This window comes from Aureobasidium pullulans (assembly GCF_000721785.1).
Source record: "Aureobasidium pullulans EXF-150 unplaced genomic scaffold scaffold_1, whole genome shotgun sequence".
Lineage (NCBI taxonomy): Eukaryota > Fungi > Ascomycota > Dothideomycetes > Dothideales > Saccotheciaceae > Aureobasidium > Aureobasidium pullulans.
In genome coordinates this window covers 2,136,566-2,158,202 of record NW_021941021.1, presented here as the reverse complement: position 1 = coordinate 2,158,202, position 21,637 = coordinate 2,136,566, and the positions used below count along the sequence as shown (strand labels likewise).

The 21,637-nt window shown below is 46.8% G+C and overlaps 5 protein-coding genes across 5 annotated transcripts; 2 read left to right on the top strand and 3 right to left on the bottom strand.

Moving 5' to 3' along the window:
• Positions 1-480: 480 nt before the first annotated feature.
• Positions 481-2,250, bottom strand: M438DRAFT_263956 (kinase-like protein; the record flags this gene model as incomplete). Its single annotated transcript, XM_029899917.1, has 2 exons — positions 481-575; positions 1,065-2,250. Coding segments are annotated over 2 exons (1,281 nt in total), but the record flags the coding sequence as incomplete, so codon positions are not given.
• Positions 2,251-3,684: 1,434 nt separating this feature from the next.
• On the bottom strand, positions 3,685-5,363 carry M438DRAFT_351272 (Nop domain-containing protein; the record flags this gene model as incomplete). The annotated part of the gene is made up of 2 exons (XM_029906701.1): positions 3,685-5,185; positions 5,239-5,363. The coding sequence occupies 2 exons, from the start codon at positions 5,361-5,363 to the stop codon at positions 3,685-3,687; spliced, it is 1,626 nt and encodes a 541-aa protein (XP_029766112.1).
• A 373-nt stretch (positions 5,364-5,736) lies between these two features.
• Positions 5,737-7,149, top strand: M438DRAFT_260096 (actin-like ATPase domain-containing protein; the record flags this gene model as incomplete). The annotated part of the gene is made up of 1 exon (XM_029899761.1): positions 5,737-7,149. A coding segment is annotated over one exon (1,413 nt), but the record flags the coding sequence as incomplete, so codon positions are not given.
• On the top strand, positions 6,982-7,644 carry M438DRAFT_17024 (uncharacterized protein). The gene has a single exon (XM_029899115.1). It carries the CDS (start codon positions 7,176-7,178, stop codon positions 7,485-7,487), a length of 312 nt encoding a protein of 103 aa, XP_029766110.1. The 5' UTR covers positions 6,982-7,175; the 3' UTR covers positions 7,488-7,644.
• A 37-nt stretch (positions 7,645-7,681) lies between these two features.
• Positions 7,682-21,506, bottom strand: M438DRAFT_361355 (uncharacterized protein). The gene is made up of 4 exons (XM_029907505.1): positions 21,125-21,506; positions 20,720-21,067; positions 8,754-10,845; positions 7,682-8,696 (listed from the first exon to the last, which is right to left on the bottom strand). Exons 1-4 carry the CDS (start codon positions 21,281-21,283, stop codon positions 7,801-7,803), a joined length of 3,495 nt encoding a protein of 1,164 aa, XP_029766109.1. The 5' UTR covers positions 21,284-21,506; the 3' UTR covers positions 7,682-7,800.
• Between the last annotated feature and the right edge of the window lie 131 nt (positions 21,507-21,637).

Genomic DNA, 21,637 nt, shown 5'->3' with positions numbered 1-21,637 from the left:
CTTCATCCTACTATTACCTCCGTTTTTCTCCATAACGCCAGAGCCGACGCTCAAACTTCTTCTCATCTGCACTCCAGGACCATCGGTTACATATTCACCACCACCTTCAGCACTGCTCTCCGAGACCACGGACTCTAGGCTCGTGGTTATCGAGTCGTCTCCTGGGACTTTGGGAGGTCGTCGGGTGGAGAGTCTGGGTCTTTGTTCAGAGGCCAGCTCTGGATCCCAACTCCGGTCTTTGCAGCAGATAGAATGCAGATTTGCTTGTTCGAGTGCTGCGGCTATGCGATCGCGGATCATGAGAGCAGTGGGCCGTTGGCTGGGCTCTGGCAAAAGCATGTCCCTGACTACGCCTAGTATAGGTACTAAAGCTGACAGAACAGGTACAGTAGGTGAAAGTCTGATAGCATCGGAAGCGAGGTGGGCGAGCCAAGTATGCAGGGTCGCTGTATCTGTAGGTAAAGGCGCCTTCGCCTGCGCTCTGAACTTCTGCAGGTCTGAAAGTTTGCCTTTGACAATGTATGTGACTAGATCGAGATAGACGCAGCCCAATGAGAAGACGTCGCTTTCGAAACCTGTGTCCGGCCGCTCAGTAACGATATGGAGATTACTGTTGAGGGATCGTTGTGATGCGGTTTTGCGTATGAAAAGAGGTCGTGGCATGGTGAGTGGCTCATTCAAGAGCTCAGATAGCAGGCTAGATGGATCGGAAGATGTGCTGGATGTTGGACAGGGTGTCGTACACCAAGAAGCCCACGATGGCCTCTTGTCTGCCCGGATCGGTACAGGGTAAGCTGGAGCTGGATCTTGAGGAGGGAAGAAGCTTTGTCCTTCATCTGAAGGTGAACTGCTTGGTGATGCCGGTGGGCTGTTGGACCTGCGGAAAAGACGTCGAGTTCTTGCCGAGGACGATGACCATATACTCGCAGATGCAAATGTTGGTGGAGGAGGTAAATGTCTACTAAAGTTGCGAAACAGAGGTATTGGTGATGGCAAAGTCGGGTCATTGAAGCTGTTCATCGGGCTGTCCACCATGGGACTCGAATTGTGAATGAGTACTGGACTTGAGATCTTCGGTGGACTCGAAGGGAACAATGAAGAGCCACTAAAGATGCTGTCGTTAGAGCCTCGCTTGACATCAATCGGACTGCTCAACGTGTCGGCAAAGTGGACACCGCGGACCTTCTCCTCCGGGTTTGTTTCAGGCGCTGAGTAGCCTGTGGTCTCGTTCTTTACAGACTTCTTGCCACGCTGGAATGTACGAAGCGTTCCTACATCAGAGAACGCGATGCAGTTATCATGATCCACGAGGATATTGGATGGTCGTATTGCGCCGTGCTGAACACCACGATGATGCAACATAGCGAGCGCGTCAACTAGGCAGTGCATCCACTCGAGTAGAATGACGGGTCGTTCGATCTGGGGTACGCGCATGAACTGATAGGGCGTGCGGTGAGCGATGAACGATGCCAATGTATGTTCTGGTACAAAGTCGGAAAGAACGTAGCCAGCGTCTCCAGCAGTATATGATGCCCATACGCGGGCAACATGAGGATGGTTCAGCATTTGTGCTTGAGCAAGATCTTGGGTAAACATCTCTCTCAACTCATCCTTGTCGTCTGCACCTCCGAAGATGAACTTGCGCCTGACGAAGACTTGCTCATGATCCTTGGGGAAGTGTATCCTATCCCAGCTCTGAAGCGAGACAGCCGGCGGTATCTTGTGTACATACTCCATAGGTATGTGTTCTTGAGGTCCATAGTCAATATGGCCTCCTTGCTTCAATTGCCGCAGGAGGTACAAGAATTGAGTAGCGTAGAATTTTCTGTTCATTCGCTCGTCCGGTTCGACGCAAAGGTCCATGTCGACAATACTTTCCAGAGAGAATGGTAGGTCGTCATCGTCCAGGGAGTCGTCTATCAAACCGAAGATCTGCTCCGGTTCGCCAATTTCTGCCAGGATGAGAAACAACCGCCTTGCTCTACCCAGAATCCACTCCATGTAGGTGTCATCTGTCAATCCCTCGCCGAATGCGAGCGGTCTGTCCAAGAAGTCTCGCTCTTCTCCCTTGATCTGTGATACGACAAACTTTCTTGTGACCTTGTTGTCAATGCGATCTTCCGTCCACCATAGTTGTTTAAGGGCTGCGTGCGGCGTCACCAATGAATGTCCTCCGAATCCATATATGTATGCGTTGAGTGCTATTGTTGCTGCTGTTGGAGGAACCTGAGCGTAGCTTATGGTTCCCATCCTAAGGACATGACCTTGTGGTCAGACTCAGTCCAGCTTGCAGAGTAGTTGCAACGAGGCGTGAGGTAGCAATGTATGGTAGGCGACAGAAATTTTGTGAATCCGAATATGGTTTCTCCAGGTAGCTGAGATCAAAGCAGTCAAGCAAGGCCTCAGAAAGCGCAAAAGGTTGTAGAAAGTATACTGGTCCAACTGCATCGCTACGGGAAAAGAGTAAGACTCGAGTAGCGGTGTTGTGATGTCTAGTCTGGCGGTGTTGCCCAGCGAGATACCAGAGACACTATTCAGTACATGTATGAACCCGCCGAGGTTGTGTAGCCACCCATGTCGTACCCAGAAGAAAGTAGGCGCCTATCTGCAGGGTTCACCAAAGAGATGGGAGGCTGACGCCACCATGCCACTGATTCAGCAAGCGGTGGCATTCGATAAGAACGAGCCACCCAGTCGGAACCTGGACATGGTGTTTGCCCAATGAAAGTACTGCCAAGAATCTTGTTCTTCATGAAGATGATCGAATCAAAATCCCGAGGGCAGGAAGAAGAAATGATGATTCTTCTTCTATTTGAAATGTTGTGTGCGAGCACCAACGCCGGAGGACCAAAAGAGAATCATGTTGTGCGACAATAGGCTTACTGCCCACGTTCTTTGCCGATTCCAGAACTGAAGGGGGAATAGGTTGCGTGTCACGGGTGAGACGGCAGCGGACGTGCGGTCAGTCATGAATTCAAGCCTGGGTTGTACGAAGGATGGATAACCTGGCAGGTCAGCTCGTGCCGTGGAATGATTTGTGATATCCGTCGAGCTAGGATGTTGCAAGTCAATGAGTATGTCTCTGAGGTAGTTATTACCCTGTCGCAAGCGCTTGCGTGTACCTGACAAGTTATCGTACGGAACGTGTCAACCAGTAACAGCTTACCGAATTTGACTCTTGTCCGCTTTGAAGTCGGAGAGTTCGAATAGTCGGGACATTGTTGACAGGCGATCTACCAGATGATCAACAGGAAGGTACGGTAAAGTCTCGGTTATTGATATCATGTGCGCTTTGAACTTCGCGTCAGAATAACAAAACATTGTGCAGCGCATCACGGGAAGAAGCTGATGACAGTTGAAGGCAGGAGTGCCTGGTTTCTGCGTCATCGTGAGATAGGTTGAGGAAAGAGCGGTATGAAGAATAAACGTCGTATCATGTGCAGGGAGCATGATGATACAGCTTGTACAGAGGTTATCGGTTCGATCAAGTAATATGTAGAAACGCCTCCGCCAGTCTCGTACGAAAGAAACCAAAGAACCCTTTTGGACAGGAACAAATTCAAGAAACCGCTCTTTTAGACCCCACGACCAGCGACTCCAGTACTCCGACCATGACAATGGCGCCCACATGCAAACATAAATGGCAACAGAAAAGAGGATAAGAGATCTGCGAGTATCGACACTCTAGTCCTTGCTCTTCTTCTTCTTCTTCTTTTCTGTCTTGTCCTCATCTTCGTCGTGCTTTCTCTTCTTGGAGGATTTGCCAGCTGCTTCGGCGGCCTTCTTGGCTTCCTTCTCGGCCTTCTTTGCCTCCTTGGCGGCCTTCTTTGCGGCCTTTGCTGCCTTCTTCTCCTCCTTGGTCATCTCTTCCTCGTCGCTGGAGGCCTCGGCGCCAGCCTCGGTAACATCCTCCATCTCGGCGTCCTCGGTAGCGGCGGGAGCGTTGGCGGAAATACCGTCAGCATCAGCGTTGTACTTGCGGGCCTCCTTGACCTCCCACTTGGCGGGCTGGGCTTGACCGTTAGGTGCGACACCAGAAGCAGTGCTGCGAATGGGCTTGCCCTCGAGACCTCTCAATCTTCTCTCGACCAAAAGTCTGCCCTGAACACCAACAGCCATCTTCTCCTCCTCGGTGGGCTCGGGCTTGTCACCCTCACCAGAAGTTCCCCAGTCGGAAAGAGCATCGACACGGAGACCAAGGGCAGCCTTGGTGGCGAGCATGCGGGCAATCTTACCCTTGTTCTTGCCAGTTGCCTGGCCGATCAGGGAAGCGTGGTAGATAAGACCGTACTTGGGTGTGTCGTGCTTGGTCTTGAGAGCTCTGAAAAGGGCCTTCTCGGCACCGAGAATCTGGATGGTCGAGGCGGGAGACTTGGCCAAGTTGAGGAGCGAACCAGAGTGGGCGATCAGACGAGCACCAACAAGCTCACCGACGAGAGCGGTAAGGTTAGGGGCGATTGCCTGCATACGGGCAGTGAGGTATGACGAAAGCTGCTGTCTGTACTCGGTGAAGCCAACAACCTGCTCAGCAAGAGCCTGGATGTTCTCCAAATCCTCCTCAGTAATCTCGGTACCCATGGAAACCTCAGCGGCGGCCTTGACGGCGCCCTCGATCTCCTCGGGGAGGACGTCGGAGAGGTCAGTGTTGGCAGCGTTGGTACGAACACCCATGGCCAGGATAACACGGGCGAAAGCGAGGTTGTCGTTGATGATCTTGGCCATCTCGGGGAAGTGCCAGCCGTACCATTCCTTGACGCGCATGGCGTAGGTGTTCAACTCCTTGTCCAGGTCGTCAAGAAGGGCAATGGCCTGGATGATCATGGTGTCGACCTTGTCGGGGGAGAACTTGAGCTTGTGACGCGAGAGCGAATGCGACAGACCGAGGGACATGGTGGAAATGTCATCGGGCATGAGACCGGGGATGAGCGAGGGAAGGTGCTCACGGATGGCACGGTAGATGTCGTTGGTGGATGAATCGGCGATGCACTCAATGTCGAGCTTGGGGAGCTTGCTGATGGATTGACCGAGCTTGGGGTCGGCAACAGCGAGCTGAACCTTCTTCTCGTCCTTCAGAGTGTCGAGGAGCGAGGCAAGCATGGGAGTAACCTTGCCATCGGTAAGAGCGGCGGCCTCCTCCAGGGCAGCGGCGGCGCTGTCGAACTTCTGGAACTGCTTGAGCTTGAGCCTGAAGACGAATTAGTCATGCACAGCGCAGGATGGATGATGAGATGGTCGTACAGGCCAGCGGCACCCTCTGCGGTGGCAGCCTCCTCGTGGACATCGGTGCGCTTCAAGAGCTTCTTGTCCTTGGACTTGAGCAGCGCATAACCGGCCGAGGTTTCTGTGAGGATAAAGAGAGTCATCGTGTCGGAGACGTCTCTTGGTGATGTGAAAGGACTGTCGAGGGTCGCGGAAGAATAGAAAAACCAAAGGCAGACGCGACGCTTTTTTTCTGCTGGCTCGACGACCTTTACAAAAATCCAAAGACCGAAGCTTGGTGCAGGTTGCAAAACTTGTCGAGAACCAAAATTTCGGCGGCTTTTCCTCGGCAGTCGGAGTCGTTAGCGCGCGCCATCAGCTCCAGCAAAGTCCAAGCACAAGTCGACAAACAGCTGCCACATGCAAGCAATGATTGTCCAATTCTGATCGATTCTTCCCTGCGGCGAGGCTCAGCCTCTGTCAATCTAACAAACCTCCATGGCTGCTCCGGACTACTTTGCGCGCAAGCCGTCATACAATCGCTCTCGATCTGGCCTGGCTCCCCCTGGTGCTGCTACCCCGGCTTCACCGCACACTCCGCTGTTGACACGCTCCCTCTCCTCTCAACTCGGCTCGCCTGGCGCTTCATACCGCGCAGAGGAAGATAGTCTGGTTTATGAGATTGGCTCAAGATCTTTTCGCGCGGGCTTCGCTGGCGACTCCGCTCCGAGATGCATCATACCCTTCGCTCCTGACCAGAACAAGCGTCTGAACGACTTCACCACATCCTCCACTCCTCTACGATCCGAGAACGACTGGGCAAAAGACTGGGAGTTATGGGACTTGGACGTCCGGAACATGAACCTTGGTCTGATCGAGGACAAAATAGAACGCGCCGTACGGAGTGCCCACACCAACTACCTGCTGCTGGACCAACGACCTCGCAAAGTCTTCCTCGTCCTTCCCTCAACTTTGCCACATCCTCTTGTCTCGATCACTTTGAATGTCGTCTTCAATGCTTTCCAACCTGGGAGTATCCAGTTATGGGGAACCCCTGTCCTCTGTGCCGTCTCTGCCGGTCTACGCTCCGCCTTGGTCATCGATATTGGCTGGCATGAGACTACCGTCACTGCCTTATATGAGTACCGAGAAGTCCTCCACAGAAGGTCAACACGAGCTGCGAAGCTACTCACACAAAACATGGCCGATACTTTGCGCAAGCATGCTCCTGGCTCCAATGGAGTTTCCTTCAAAACGGCCGAGGATATAACCATGCGTATGGCGTGGTGTCGCAATCCAAATGCTGAGCAGCCTACTGAGGAAGTCGCTATCCCGATCGGAAACTCATCAGCACAAATTTCCTTCAGCGATCTCGCCGAGCCAGTTGAGGAGGCTTTCTTCTCAACACCGGTCCCGCTCGAGCAGATTGATGACCACGATCTTCCTCTACATTTACTAACCTATAGATGTCTCCTATCACTCCCTCTTGACGTACGCGCAATCTGCGTTTCTCGCATTCTGATCACTGGTGGCGCAAGCGACATACCGGGCTTGAAGCCTCGTCTACTACGCGAGATTGAAAATATAGTCAACACGAAAGGCTGGGATCCAGTCATGAACTACGGTTCTGCCACAGCAAAGAGACAACGTGCAGCACGGCAACAAGACATAATTCTACCCACCAGGACTAAACCACCAGACGCCATCGCTCGGGACAAGCCAATTGACTCTCAATCGGATGAGCAAATCCCAGCTCGTGAAACACCTCAAGAACGTGACGAGGTTGCTGAGAAACTACAGCGCGAGGTGCAGAAGCGTGGAACCACAATACAGGGTGCAGTACGCGGAGTAGAGACGTTGGGTGCTTGGGCTGGAGCTTCGCTGGTCGCCAGTCTCAAAGTCGACGCTGCATTCGAGATCAAAAGGGATGACTTTCTCAAAAACGGTCTTAGCTCACTAGGACATACATTCTAGAAATGCGCAAAATGACAAAGCTATTTCTTGCTACATCCTTCATCACATATTCATGTGAGGGCCCCAACACACAAACATTACATAGTACTCCGAGCGGAGATTCAATGAAGCAAAAGAAGAAACAAAAACGTACAGCAGCAGGGATTCCCACGTGGTCACCCACCGTAGTACTAATCTGCCGTTCAACTGCTTATGTATGGCAGAGCGGACGGGATGCCCAGTTTTCAGCTGACTGTGGCCGTACGTGCATGTATGCGAAATTCGACCAGCTATATCCTTATCAGATACTGCGCTTCGGTGAAAGTAATCACTGACAGGAAAATGGTCGGCAGTGATGTCAAGAGATTATGCAGTTTGCGAACGGCTCATGTTACGATGTGTCATTTGGAATGTTGCAGAAGCAAAGCGCATGATGCCTCTAGGCTTGAGGATCGTATGAGAAGACTCAACATCAAACTCAGGCGTTGATGTATGTCCGGAAGATTGAGGATGGAGAAAGCGTGCAAACACAGGATCCAATGAGTGTGTGTAAAGAAATGCCAGCATCCAATGAGTGTGTGTAAGGAAACGCCAGCATTCAATGAGTGTGTGTAAGGAAATGTAGTCTGAACCAAAGACTGATCAATATTATTCATCTTCATCCTCGTCCTCGTCCTCCTCGTTCTCAGTATCATTCATCTCGTTATATCGTTGACCATCATTCTTCATTGGTACTCGAGTAGTCCTCGAAGCAATATTTGGCGAGGATGCGTGCATCGCGGCTCCAGACGACGTATAAACACTTTCGGTCATGCGTGCAGTATCGGTGAGGACCTGAGAAGAACTAGCCGAGGATGTCAACACTGCATGCTCAGAAGTCATGTTCACCAAACCCTCACGACTCTTGTACCCGCTATCCTCGAGCTTGATTCGAACGTTCTGGCGCCCATTGTCCGAGAAGAACCTGTCACGCGGGTCGGGTACCGGAGTCATCGGGGCCCGCGTTAAATGGGTACCTCTGCTTCGTTTGTCGGTCTCCTTCCTCAGATTGTCGACACGTTCCATCCGATCATAGGCCCGCTGCGCTTCGTCCTTTTGGCCGTTCAAATCGAAGACATATTGGTCAAACTCGTCGGTCGTCTTGGCAACATCTCTGAACAGCTGAGGTGACAGGATGGGGATGTTTTCGTCCGCATTGTGATAAGCCAAGGCTGCCGCAGTCTGGAAAGCGTTGCGAATCTGTCTGCCATTCCATAAACCGACAGCAGACTCTTTGTGTTCCATGTAGTGCTGTGCGGCATAGGCGAGAATTTCGCGGTCTTGGACGACCAGGCGCTGATTACCTGTCATCTCGGCGCGCGCTTCCTCAATCTTTTTGAGACGGATGAGATTCTTTTCCCAGATTTTGATTGTCTGTGCCTTCTTCAATGGCGGGTAGTGGAGACTAACATGAATACGCGATTTGAAGGCATCGTCAAACGTGCCGACTCGGTTAGTAGTGAGGATGAGTATCCCTTCGTAGTACTCAAGTACACGCAAGAAGACTGTCGAATATTAACATTTGAGCTTTGAATCATGCAGTCACAAGAAATATGACTCACCAGACACGAGAGCATTTCTCTCCAAGCTATCCTTGTCTCGCGACTCTCGCCTCGCCAGAAAAACATCTGCTTCGTCCAGGAGCAACACACAGTTCCACTTGGCGGCAAGGCGAAACTTGTCGTTCAGAGATGTTTCGACCTGCACGGGATCTAATCCGAGATCCCCACAAGTGATCGAAAACAAGGGTCGGCCAGTTGATTGTGCCACGCACTCTGCAGTCGAGGTCTTGCCAACGCCGGGATATCCATGCAATAGCATGATGAGGCCTCTTCCCTTTCCAGAGATCATGTCCATCCCCGGAGCGGATCTTCCATGCTTCTCGTAGGCTTCCTTTTTGATAAAGTGTTCTTTAACCAGAGCCTCCACCATCATTTGATGGCCCTTTGGAAGGGCTAGGCCATCAAAACCTTCACTTTTTGGCGTGACAAGCTCTAGATGGTCAATGTTGAAGGCGTTGAACGTACGGTCGCGATAACTGTACCCCATGACTCGGCTCGGCAGTAAGACCAAATCATCATCGCTTTCAAGGGTTTGGATAGGCTCTGTGCGATGACCCGCTTGGTACAGATTCCAATCACGCAAAAAACCGTTTTGGTCTCTGGCGCGCTCACGTAGCCAATTTGTATCTTCCGGCTCCATGAAAACGAATTCTGCGAGAAAAATAGGATTCAGGTTGTGTTCTTTGTCTTGCCAGAAAGTTACGGGCCAATCATCCACGTTGTCAATTTCGTAAATCAAGAACTCGTCGAGGCCAAAGTTTGGTTGCCAACCTCGAGGGCTTTGCTCAAAATCAACCATAACCTCACTCTCGACGAAGGAAGTCGCCGAGAGGGAGTGACTGCTATTGTCGCCACAAGGATGCGAGTCGTAGGTTCGACCATAATATCTCATGTGAGTTGGCTTCGTGAGCTTTAGGAACTTGTGGCCGCGAGTGAGTAGTTGCTGCCGAATAGGCTCGAAGTCTTTATGATACTTGGTGGGATAGACGTCCAGGCTGGTTATGTCACGTTCGCCTTCGAACGGTTTGATTTGAATTTTATGATACACCGGTGAGTGTGACTTGGAGTCCCAGTCAATGTGGTAACACATTATATGGAATGGATCAATACGGACCATGGCGGATGGCGTTTGAAAGTTGTTGTTGGACTCGTCTTCATCATCGTCAGGATTAGAGAGCCGTAGTCTCCCTCCTGAGTGATCATAGACTCGAAAGACACTCTGGTAAGCACCGGATTCTGCGGTCTGAGTGAATGATGATCTTGCCTCGGCTCCAAGAGCGGAAGCAAGGAATATTTCTTCGCCATATGGGAAGAGATACCAGAGATCTGCGAACCTCACTTTGCGTGCTGTCTTACTTCGAAAGCGGTCGACTGTAGGGTGGATGTACAGCTCGAAAAATTGCTTCAGGCATCGGAGGTCTCGCAAAGCCTCGATGCTATCAGTAAGTGGGTCTGAAGTAGTGAAGGTTGAATGATCTTGCTTGTCTTTTTCGTTCTGGGCGGACTCTTTGGTAGTAGGTGAGAGGCTCAGAGCTGAAGCTGGCAAAGAGTGGATGCTATCCTCTTTCGCCAACTGTGGTGTCTTAGGGGCGGCTCGCTCATCGTTGGTGATGTCGAATGTGGAGTCTGCCTTGCGCTTCAATTCTTCGCTCTCTGCAACAGCCCATTTGGTCTCCAAGTCAGATAGGTGATTCATCAACATGTCTTCCATACGGATCAAACGCATATACGGCCTCAACATTGTGGTAGGTAAGGTGGGGTTCAATTCAAGCCGGTATGTGATAGGGTCGAGATCTTCAATCACAGCAAGGATAGGGACCGAGTTGATCCTGATCCGTTCTGGTGCGTCCTGTGGCGGCGAAATGTCATACCCCTCTTCCGACAGCGATCGAGCAGGATTGTTGCCTGCTTTCTTCAGCTTTTCCACTCTCTTTGTCTCTCTGTTTCGATCCTGATAGTGCTTGGCTGGGCCGCGCAATACCTCAATGGCGTGTTTTCTTTCTTCAATCCACTTGTTCTTGAAGTTGTACCAGTCGACCCTCCTGAGCTGAGGTATGCATGGTTGGCGTTCCGATGTCTTCCCTACCTCAGGCTGTTTTTCATGGTGCGTTCCTCCGTCGAACCGTTCCTCCACCGATCTCAAACGACTGACCCTCCCAGAAAAACGCCACATAGGCGAAAAACCTCGAATATTTGGCCACCCGACACCGATAGAACGCACTACAACGCTGCCAACATTCTCTAATGGGGAAAGACAAAGACAAGGCGCCCTTCCCGGAGGGATTAGGCGATAGCGGCACCACCATACACGAATACTACTACCTCCTTACTAAGAACACTACGGCACTACTCTAGTACCTCGATAACTATGGCACCCCTACCGAAAAGAAGTTTAGAGACTACGTAAAGGCCGTATAAGGATGGTTCTAGATAGCATAACCTACTATTTAGCAGAGCGAAGAGATTTTCGCTAGACTAGAGGACATTAAAAGTAGACTTATATCTATCTAGGACTCCCCCCGACCCTCGCTCCTACGCTCTTCCCTTAGGACTACGATGTCCTATGCGTAAGCTACTTAACTTAGTAATCCGTCTACCTTTACTACCTCTATAACCCCTCCTACCCTAGCTATAGCCTCCTATAAAGCATGCAAAATTAGCGTTACTATAGGCTAAGCCGGAGTTAAGCGGAAGTATTAGGCTATGCCGCTAGCCGACATAATCTAAGACCTAAACCTTAGACTTAGATGTAGCATAGTTAAGGCCCTCTAGAACTATCGCTTTATAGCGGCTATTAGCTACCCGTCCGGTAACCTTAAGTTCTATGCTATAACCCCCGCTAACGCGGAGACCCTCCGCCTATACGTAGACGAGTAGGTCGACTACTTCGGAGAAGGCTCTAGGGTAGTAGTAGAGACCTACGGTATTATTGTTAACTACTTCCCTACATTAATTAGACTAAAGGACCGTAAAGACCTTAAGGACCTTAAGGTCTAGATTACGGCCTCGAACCCCTAGCTCTAGCTAGAGATGATTAAACACATATGCTAGCTTACCCCCTAGCCTAGCCCTCTAAAGAAAAGGCACTTAGGCCTTAGAATCGAACTTACTGCCCCCGAGTATACGAACCGCATCTTCTATAATAGTATCTACTAGAGCGTAGAACATAAGCCTAGCTATAAGCGACACGTCCGCGAAGCTAGAATTATATAATGCTATAAGTGCTAGAAATATAGTTATATAGCTAAGAAGTGCTCCTATACTAGGAATATATGCCGTATCTACGCTAGCCCTTATAAGGGCGAGGCCTATCCCTATTTAAAGTCCTCCGATAAGGCGGTCCTTTAATGCGTAGTATATAACTAATCTAGTTACCGATCCGACGACAAAACGTGCCCGACTAGGCATAATAAGAGACTCGAGGTAGACGAGCTATAACTCCGCTAGGAAGGCGTCTCCTACCTAGAGAGGATAAAGTCGACTCCCTCCTCTATTATAGGAATCTCTACTATTAAGACTAACACTACCGTCCCGCTATCTTAGAACGCTAGGCTACTAACCCTATCCTTTAACGGCGATAGAGCCGGCCTAACACTATACTAAGCCTTCCTTAATAGGCCGTCCTTACTAAAGGGCGGCCGTAAGTTAGTATACGACCGTATCCGTTAGTAGCTCTCCTAAACCCCGCTCCTCTCTATAGAGGACTCTACCCTTAGTGTTAAGGGAGGGGATAAAGGAGAGCCCTTATCTAGCGAGCTTACTATAAGTTTAACTATGTTAAGCTAGGCTTAGACATTAAGGAGCGGTAGGATTCTAACGGAATCCGCTAGGGCTAAGGAAGCACGCCTCTCTAAAGAACGCAATTAATAACTATTACACTAGAAGCCCTATCTATCATTTAGTATAACATACACAATTTAGTAGACATCTAGGACACCTTTGTCCGACAGCCGGAGCTCTAACGCTTCGACATTATCGCTATATAAGAGCGGTCTTAGAAGAAGAACGGTAATAGAGCCGTAACATACTCCCCCCCTATAGGCTACTACACTATCCTCCTAGGCCCTTAGGCTAGGGTCGCGCTATTTATAGCTAAGCGCATTAATAGCTCCTCCTAGTCTCTTTAGGATCCTCCGAACACTACCTATAGCTACTACATTTAGATAGTCCGCCTACGTAGCCGTAACTCGCTTATCCCCTTTATTAATGTCTATAACGTATACCGCCGCCTGTATAAGAACCCTATTGTACTATTTATAGACCTCTACCTATAACTTAAACTCTCGGGAGAACATATCCTTCTAGGGGACTTTAACATACGCTATAAGATGTAGGTAGGCATTAGAGAAAGAAAGGGGGCATACGCTAACTAACTATTATAAACTATCTTACATTTCCGCCTTACCCTACTTCTACCCCTAGGATAGAAGACCTAGTACTAGAATAAGGCCTAGACCATAATCGACCTAATCTTTATAACTAAAGCCCTTATAGACCGCCTCTATTATTATAGGGTAGTAAGGCACCTCGACACATCCTTAGATTACTACCCTATAGAAACAAGCTTTAACCTTATACTCGTCCCTACCCTAGTAGAAGACCGTTTTACCTAGAAGAAGATAGATAAGAAAGCACTCCTTACTAACTTCTATCCGCCTAACCTTCTACTACTACTAATAGCGGAGGAGGTTAATGCGGCGGCGACCCTAACTATATAAAGCATCCTTCTAGCTATTATAAAATCTATACTAAGACACGTAATCTACGAACGAATATACCCCGGTTTCGATGTAGAGTATAAGACGCTAGTATAATAAGCAAGGAAGTGTAGAAGAGACTATAAGCTTACCTGCGCTACGGCAGATTAGAAAGCTTATAAGAAGGTAAGAAATAAAGCACGTAATACTATACGTAAGAAGAAAACTATAGCTTAGCGCTAGTTTCTTAAGGGAATTACCGATACGATAAAGCTCTATAAGATAGCGAAGTAGGTAAGAGAGGGTATAGAGGTTAATACCTTTACTCCTCCCCTCCTTAAGCTGGACGGATCTAGAGCCCTAACTCTATAGGATAAGTCTACTACACTACGGGCCTCCTTCTTCTCGCCGCCGCCGTAGGCTAATACTAGCAACATTTCCTTATACCCCTACCCGCACCCTATACTAGGCTACCCTATTACTACTACTAAAATTAAGACGGCCATTACCCGTTTAGTACCTAATAAGGCCCTAGGACCCGACGAGATCCTAGTAGAGGTACTTAAGCTCTTAAGCACTAGGCTTAGTCTCCCTCTTACTACGCTATTTAACGGCATTATAGACACTAGCTATTAACCCCGCAACTTTAAGGACTTAACTACTATTATACTCCGTAAGCTAGGAAAGGCCTCGTACTAGGACCCTAAGTCGTATAGACTAATTGCCCTACTTAACACCCTTAGGAAAACGCTAGAATCTATTATAGCGACGAGACTAAGCTACCTAGCTAAAACATACTAGCTGCTGCCCCTAGACTATCTAGGCGGTAGGAGGCTAAACTCTACGGAATAGGCTATCTACCTCCTACTTAAACGGATCTAGACGGCCCTTAACGGGGACTAGGTTATAAGCCTCCTCTACCTTAATGTTTCTAGTGTTACAATATAGTAGTTAGGGTAACAGATGTAGCAAGAGGAAGTTAGGTAATGCGGAGAAGCTGCAACATAAAGACTTCTATACTGCAACAGTAGTTAACTAACTTAATCACAACACACGTATTAGTTCCACCCCTTAATGACTATTCCCCCTAGAGCTCTAGCTTCCGACTACTAGGCGATACTTTTAAACTAGTTATAAGCCTAGGTTCGCAAGAGCTCGGAGGAATATAAGCGGTATAAAACTTACACTAGGATCGCGCCCGACCCGAAACAGTAGCTATAAGTCACCCTCGCGTAAGAGGACCTATAGTTAGCCTACTCTAGTATCTTTAGTAGAAGACTACTAAACCTAATAGTACTTAGAAACTGTTGTAAGTCGACGGATAGACTTACCCCGAACCCGACGATCGAACACGAAATAGACGACGCCGAAACATAGAGAGGTAGGCTAGTAGCTACCCTCACTAGAGAAAACTAGGAACTATAGTTCTAAAACATGAAGAGATGGCTATATAGCAAGGACTACTAGAAAGCAATTGAAACACCTAAAAGCAAGCACGAGGCAGCTTTTACTAAAATCGACAATACAGCTTTATACTAGATTAACAAATGCATCTTAGAAGACGATTAGATGCGTTATGTTAATATAGCCAATTTAAAGACACTTTAGGACCAGTTACAAGCTAGATATAAGAAGACCCTACCTATTTAGAGGAGACTACTTGTAGAATCGTTCCACTCCTTCTAGAAGGACTAGAACTAGACGATTTAAGATGCGTGGCTATACCTTTAACAGCTAGGACGAAAGATTGCAAGCTTAGACCTAACTAATGCGAATCTAGGCAAGCCTAAAGCTAGGATTTAAAAGCTACTTGCAAGTCTTCTAGAAGAGTACGACACAACTATAAACGCTATCGACGTGCAAAGTCATCTAGACCTAGAAGATATCCTTACACTTTTAGAGAACTTTAAAGCAAAACTGAACTTAAAGACGACCTTACATGCTTATCTTGCAAGGAATAGACAGGGCCCTATTAAATGTCATCTTTGCAAGAAGGATCACTTTATTAAGGACTGCCTATCACTTCTAGCTGCTTAACGAGCTACAAGAGATAATCGAAGACAGAAACGGTCTTCTTAGTTATCCCGCTAAGAGCCTATGATTGCTATGAAAGACCTAGAAGCAGTAGTTGCTAGGGTCTTTACACAAATTATGGAGGACAAGGCTAAGGTCTAAACTAAAGTTGCAAGAAAAGAGAGAGCCTACAAAGCAGAGGAAACCTCTACTATTAGCTCTGTAACTTCGAAGTCACCTACTGCTGTCTCATTTGATGATTAAGTATCTTATAAAGTTGCCTACCTTTTAAAGGATGTCATAAGTAAGAACCCCTCCTAATAGTATATAGACAGTTGTGCTAGTTTACACATAACTAACAAAAGCAACTGTTTTAGAGGACCATTAATTCAAATTAGGAGGAGGTATATCTAGGTTAGAGGTAGGATCCTACACTTAGATTTAATGGGAACAGCTATACTAGCTAATCAAATGGGAAGAGAGCTAGAGTTAAAACAGACGCTCTTTATACTAGGACTCGGTGCAAACCTATTGTTAGTAAGAAACCTCTATCTTTAGAAGAGGCTAAATGGAAAGTTCAACTCTAACTCTATAACAATGGTAGATGCTAGTGGAAATGCAGTAGTACATAGCAAAATACAGCATAGAGTGTATGTTGTTGCCGATGTCTATCTAGAAAGACTGCCTAAGTAACTTAACACTACAATGCTAGCTACGGATAATACTACTACACATGCATTTAACGCCATCGTTTCTCCTTAGGAGGAGGAATTAAGCTTAAAGGCATAGGAGGAGTATTAACTCTAGCATAGAAGAATTGCACATCTAGGACCTAAGAAGATTAGGAACTTGCACAAAGTTACTACTCTAGAGAAGCTAGTCTAGGTAACTCCTAACTATTAGTACATCGTCTATTTAGTTGCAAACATTAGAAACAAGAGAGGTGCAACAAGTAAGAGAAAGGAGGGAATCCTTAAACTTATCTACATTAATACCTATAGTTAGATGCCAGAATCTCGTAAAGGATACATCTACTTCATTTCAGTTGTTAACAACTTCTTAAGGAAAACCTAGATCTTTCCTATAAGGGTAAAGTCAGATGCAGCTCCTATCCTAAACTAATGGAAAAAGGAAGTTAAAACTGCAACAGATCTAAAGATCCTAGCGGTAAGGTCCGACAATGCACTAGAACTAGAGAACCTCTTTAGATCCTAGAGACAAGAATTAGGTGTGCAACACGAGTCAACTATCTACTATATGTTAAGTTAAAATGGACTAGTTGAAAGATTACACTAGACAATTCAGAAAGGCACTAGAGCTATGCTAAAAGATGCAAATCTACTAGTAGAGCTATAGGTTAAAGCTACACAAGTAGACGTCTACATTAGGAACAGAGTCTCGAATAGCCTNACTAAATGGATATAATCTGTTAAAACTAGCTAGTCTACAAGACAAGAGAGCAGACTAGAAGGAGTATTAAAAGATCATTAGCGGCCTTATCTACCTAGCAATTCTAACGAGACCTAACATTGCATTTGCAATCGGAAGGCTAAGCCAATATCTATTAGATCCATCAGAAGGGCACTTTAAACTGTTAAAATCCCTTATAAGGTACCTACGTTCAATAACAGACCTTAGCCTAGAGTTTAATGTAGAAGGCATATAACAACTCGTTAGCTACTCTGATTTAGACTACGCAATGGACAAGTTAGACAGGATATCCATTTTAGGAAGTGTATTCATGATGGGCAACTGTCCTGTTAGCTAGTCTAGTAAGAAGTAGAAGTTAGTTGCAACCTTAACTATAGAAGCTAAATACATGGCCATGTGTTAGGCTATAAAGCAGTCATAATGGCTAGCTTAACTTCTAAGAGACATGGGCTATAGCAAGTACATTAGTTACAACTAATATTAGCTAACTGTAAGAGAAGAGCAAAGCTTCGTTATTAGGTTACTAGTTAAACTGTTTAGTGACAATTAAGCCTCTCTATCGTTAGTTAGAGATGCCTATACTTACGAGAGGTCAAAGCACATCGATGTTATATACCATTATGTTAGAGACCTACACCGAAGGAACAGGATTAATGTCGAGTTTATAGGGACAAGAGATATGGTTGTAGATAGCTTTATAAAGCTATTGCCTAAGCCGGACTTTACAAGATTCATTAACTAGCTAGGTCTTACTAGCATCCGCCGTCTAGACTAAGGAGGAGTGTTACAATATGGCAGTTAGGGTAATAGATGTAGTAAGAGGAAGTTAGGTAATGCGGAGAAGCCGCAACACAAAGACTTCTATACTATAATAGTAGTTAACTAACTTAATTATAACACACGTATTGGTTCTACCCCTTAATGACTATTCCCCCTAGAGCTCTAGCTTCCGACTACTAGGCGATACTTTTGAACTTCCGGTGCCTTTAATAACGTCTCCTAGGACTAGCTAATATATAACCTAAAGAAGAGAAGGATACCTACATTAATAGTTAACTAGGTTCTTAGCTTCCTCTAGGACTAAAGAACATTAATTAAGCTCCCTAAACATAAGTTAGGCCTAGAGCCGATTAACACTAGCATCCCCTAAGGATCACTAATCTTACCTATCCTCTACCTCTTCTATAATATAGACCTTATATAGTAATGCACTCGGCGTAGGAAGGGCCTTATAGCTATAGGCTAGATCGACGACGTTAACGTGCTTACCGTAGGACCTACGGCCGAGCTTAACTATAGGAGGTTAGAACGGATCTACGAGAATGTTTGCCTCCTATAGGCGAGGCGCTACGCCTTAGTCTTTATACCCGCTAAATATAGCCTTACTTACTTCGCAAAAAAGGGAATAGACACTATAAGTAGCCTACGACTTAGTAACTATACCGAACCTATATAGCCGAGCCTATAGTTAAGATATCTTAGCCTTATCCTAGACGCGAAGCTTACCTAGCACCCGCATCTAAACTACCTTAAAATAAAGGCCTATAATGTACTACGCGTAGCAAGGCGCCTTAGCAACTCCGCGTAGGGCCTTACTACTCTCTAGTACTAGTAAGTCTATAAGACAGTAGTTATACTATCTATTACCTACGTATGCTTAGCGTAGTACGCTCCCGATAGGCTATAAGGCTAGGTAATAAGGGAGAGGAAAAAGCGGACGACCCTCTTAGCTATATAGAAAGAAGTAAACATTGCTATAACTAGCGCCTTCTAGAGGACGGCGGCCTTAGTACTCGATGTCCTTACGCATATATAGCTAATGCTACTACGACTAGAACGCCTCGCTACTATAGTAATAATACGACTCTCCTTAACACCTACCTACGCTATAATTAGATAAGAACGTAGTCCCGCACTAAGATAGGGGAAGGCGATAAGCTACCTCTAGAGATACGAGACGCACCTCCGTAAACACTATAACATTAACGTTAACAATACTAAGTAGATAGTCCCCTTTACCTAACCCCCCTAGCGACTACTGCTCCCGCTATTTATCGACGTACGCGTAAGACTACTAGGTATCCCTCCTATAAACGAAGTCTACGTCTACTCGGACGCTATAATAAGGGACGCGTAGATATATATATCGGCACTTATCCTAGCCCTAGGTAAGCTACCCCTAGTAACATACGTTAGTAAGGAGCCCTTTACTATAGTATACTAGGGAGAGCTAGGAGGCATACTACTTAGCCTCTAGGAAGCGACTTAGCATCTATAACCGGGCTACGACCTTATCCGTCTCTACTACGACTCCTAGAACTTACTTCGTATAGCTAGCGACCCTGTCCCCGCGGCCGGCTAGGCTATAGCGGCGGCTATAGACGCTCTAGCTACTAGATTATAATACGTAGGCGTCGCCGTTACCCTCTATTAGACACTAGCAAAGGTAGGGATCCTAGGGAATGTAGTAGCCTATAACGTAGCTAGGACGGCCGCTAGAACTATAGTAAATCTAATGCGGGAGTTTGTCTCCCCTTAAGAATAGAAACGACGATTAAGGGCATAGGTCTTAGAGGAATAGATAAGGTAATAGAGTAATAGCGAAACCGGCGCCTATATACGCTAGTACCTTACTTCCCCTACGGCTACTATCCTATCTACCTATAAGGCACTTACAAAGCCGCTATTATCTATGCTTACCTAGATAAGAACTAATAAGATCGGCCTCGCTACCTTTCTTTATAAAATTAAGGTTATAGACGACCCCTACTACGACTATAGGATAGTAGAGTAGACGGTCTTATATATGCTATTCGACTATATACTCTTTACTACTATCTAATCGGAATACCTAGAGCTTAGCACTAGCTCTACCCTTAAGGGACTACTTATAGAGCCTAAAGCTGCCCTAGCTGCCTCCTCCTTTATATAAAGGATAGGCCTCCTTAAGTAGTTTCGGTACTCCTCTTTCCCTACGGTATAGCGGCGCTCTCTTAGCTACTAACTAAAGCACTTAGAACCGCGACATAAGGGACTACTATCCCTACTAACCTACTCTATAGAGAGGGGGCTTCTAAGACAGTTAAAAACTTAAAGCCAAATTTTTTAAATCTAGTAACTTTCTCGGTTACGTAGCATAATCGGGTAGGGGCTAACGGCTTTAAACGGTCGATTTAGGGGGTCTAAGTTCGATTTAGGTAGTCGCTATATTTTACTATCGTTTCGCGCGCTTAAGGACTAGTAGGGGCTAGGAGTAACAATCTCCCTAGCGCTAGGTACATAATTAATAGTGTTCCTAGTATATAATAGAGTTATGTCCTCCTTACGCTAATAGCCGCCGTTAACTCTTCCTTTATAAGGAGCCCTATTAGAGGGCCTTACTATAGGGGCCCCTATAGGTAGATACTATAAGGGGGATCGGCGAGTAGCTAGCTCTCTACTAGGCTTACCTAGTAGAGGGTTGTTTTGCTTAAGACCTATACACTAGATTACCCTCCTCTTTTCCTTTATTATTTTGATTTTGCAGGGTTAGTAGGATATATAATAGAAAACTAGAAAGCTAACACCTCCCTTTTGCTTCTATAAGGAAGGTAACCCTAGCCCTAAAGCTAAGCTTCTATATAAACCTAGGGAATACGAGCATAGGCGGAGGCGCTAAGGGCGGACTAGACAGAGGAAGCATAGATAAGCGAGGTGTAGGGCAATTAGTAAGACACACTATGCCGCTTGTGTAAGAAATCACTTAGATCGGTTACCTGAGATAATAAATAAATAAATAAATAAATAAGATCTTAAACGACTGTTAACGCGGAGAATCAGATCTACTGCGTTCATTAGCTTCTCTCTGAAGTTGTCGTCGCTAGGGACGTTATATTCTCTGTCAAGAGCTTCGCCATCTTTGTCAGCGACAGGCTGGCCTTCGATAGATCCTTTATCTACATCTTGGCCCTCGACAGCTTGGCTACTAGGGAGACCGGGACTCTCAACGGCCAAAGGCGTGCTGTCAAGGATTTCTCCGTCCTTGCTAGTATCAGAGCGACTGCGCGGACGATTGTGATCGAAAGATGGTATGTCTTCTTTGACCGATTCTGAGGCTGTCTTGGCATAGTGAATTGCTTCGAGCGGAGTATCGTCGGCTTTAATGAGCTCCGTCATGTCACGTTTTGGCTGAAGCTGTGACTCTGGTCAGCTCACGATTGGGTCCATAGCTTGCCTTCTTGGGTCACTGACCCGAACAACATTATCGAGGTTCCGGATCATATCAGGTTCTGATGATTGATATGACTCATGCGGCAGTCCGTCATTGACTAACAATACCTGATTGCCGCTCAGAGACGAGCGTTTCAGCGGTCGTGGTGGTGGCTTTCTCTTATTCAGGGCTTCGGCCATGCTGCAGGGCTGAGTGTCGACAGCTAGAAGAATGATGAACACCTAGACCGACTGACAAATGTAAAGGTAAGACGATTGATTGCGGAAGATCCACTTAAGGGACCACGGAAAGATATATCTTTGCTTTGAGCTGCCTGAAGGCATTCATGGATCGCTTCCGAGTCACCCATTGATTTGCATGCACATAGCCCTGACAACCACCACTGGTGGCTGGCTCGGACAGCAAAGATAAGACGACATCATTGGTGTGTATGCTTCATATTACCAATAAGTTATTCGGTATCACTATCTCCAGCAGATGTTCAATGCATTGTGGAACGGAGATCAAACGGATGTGATTGAAGGAGCGGAATG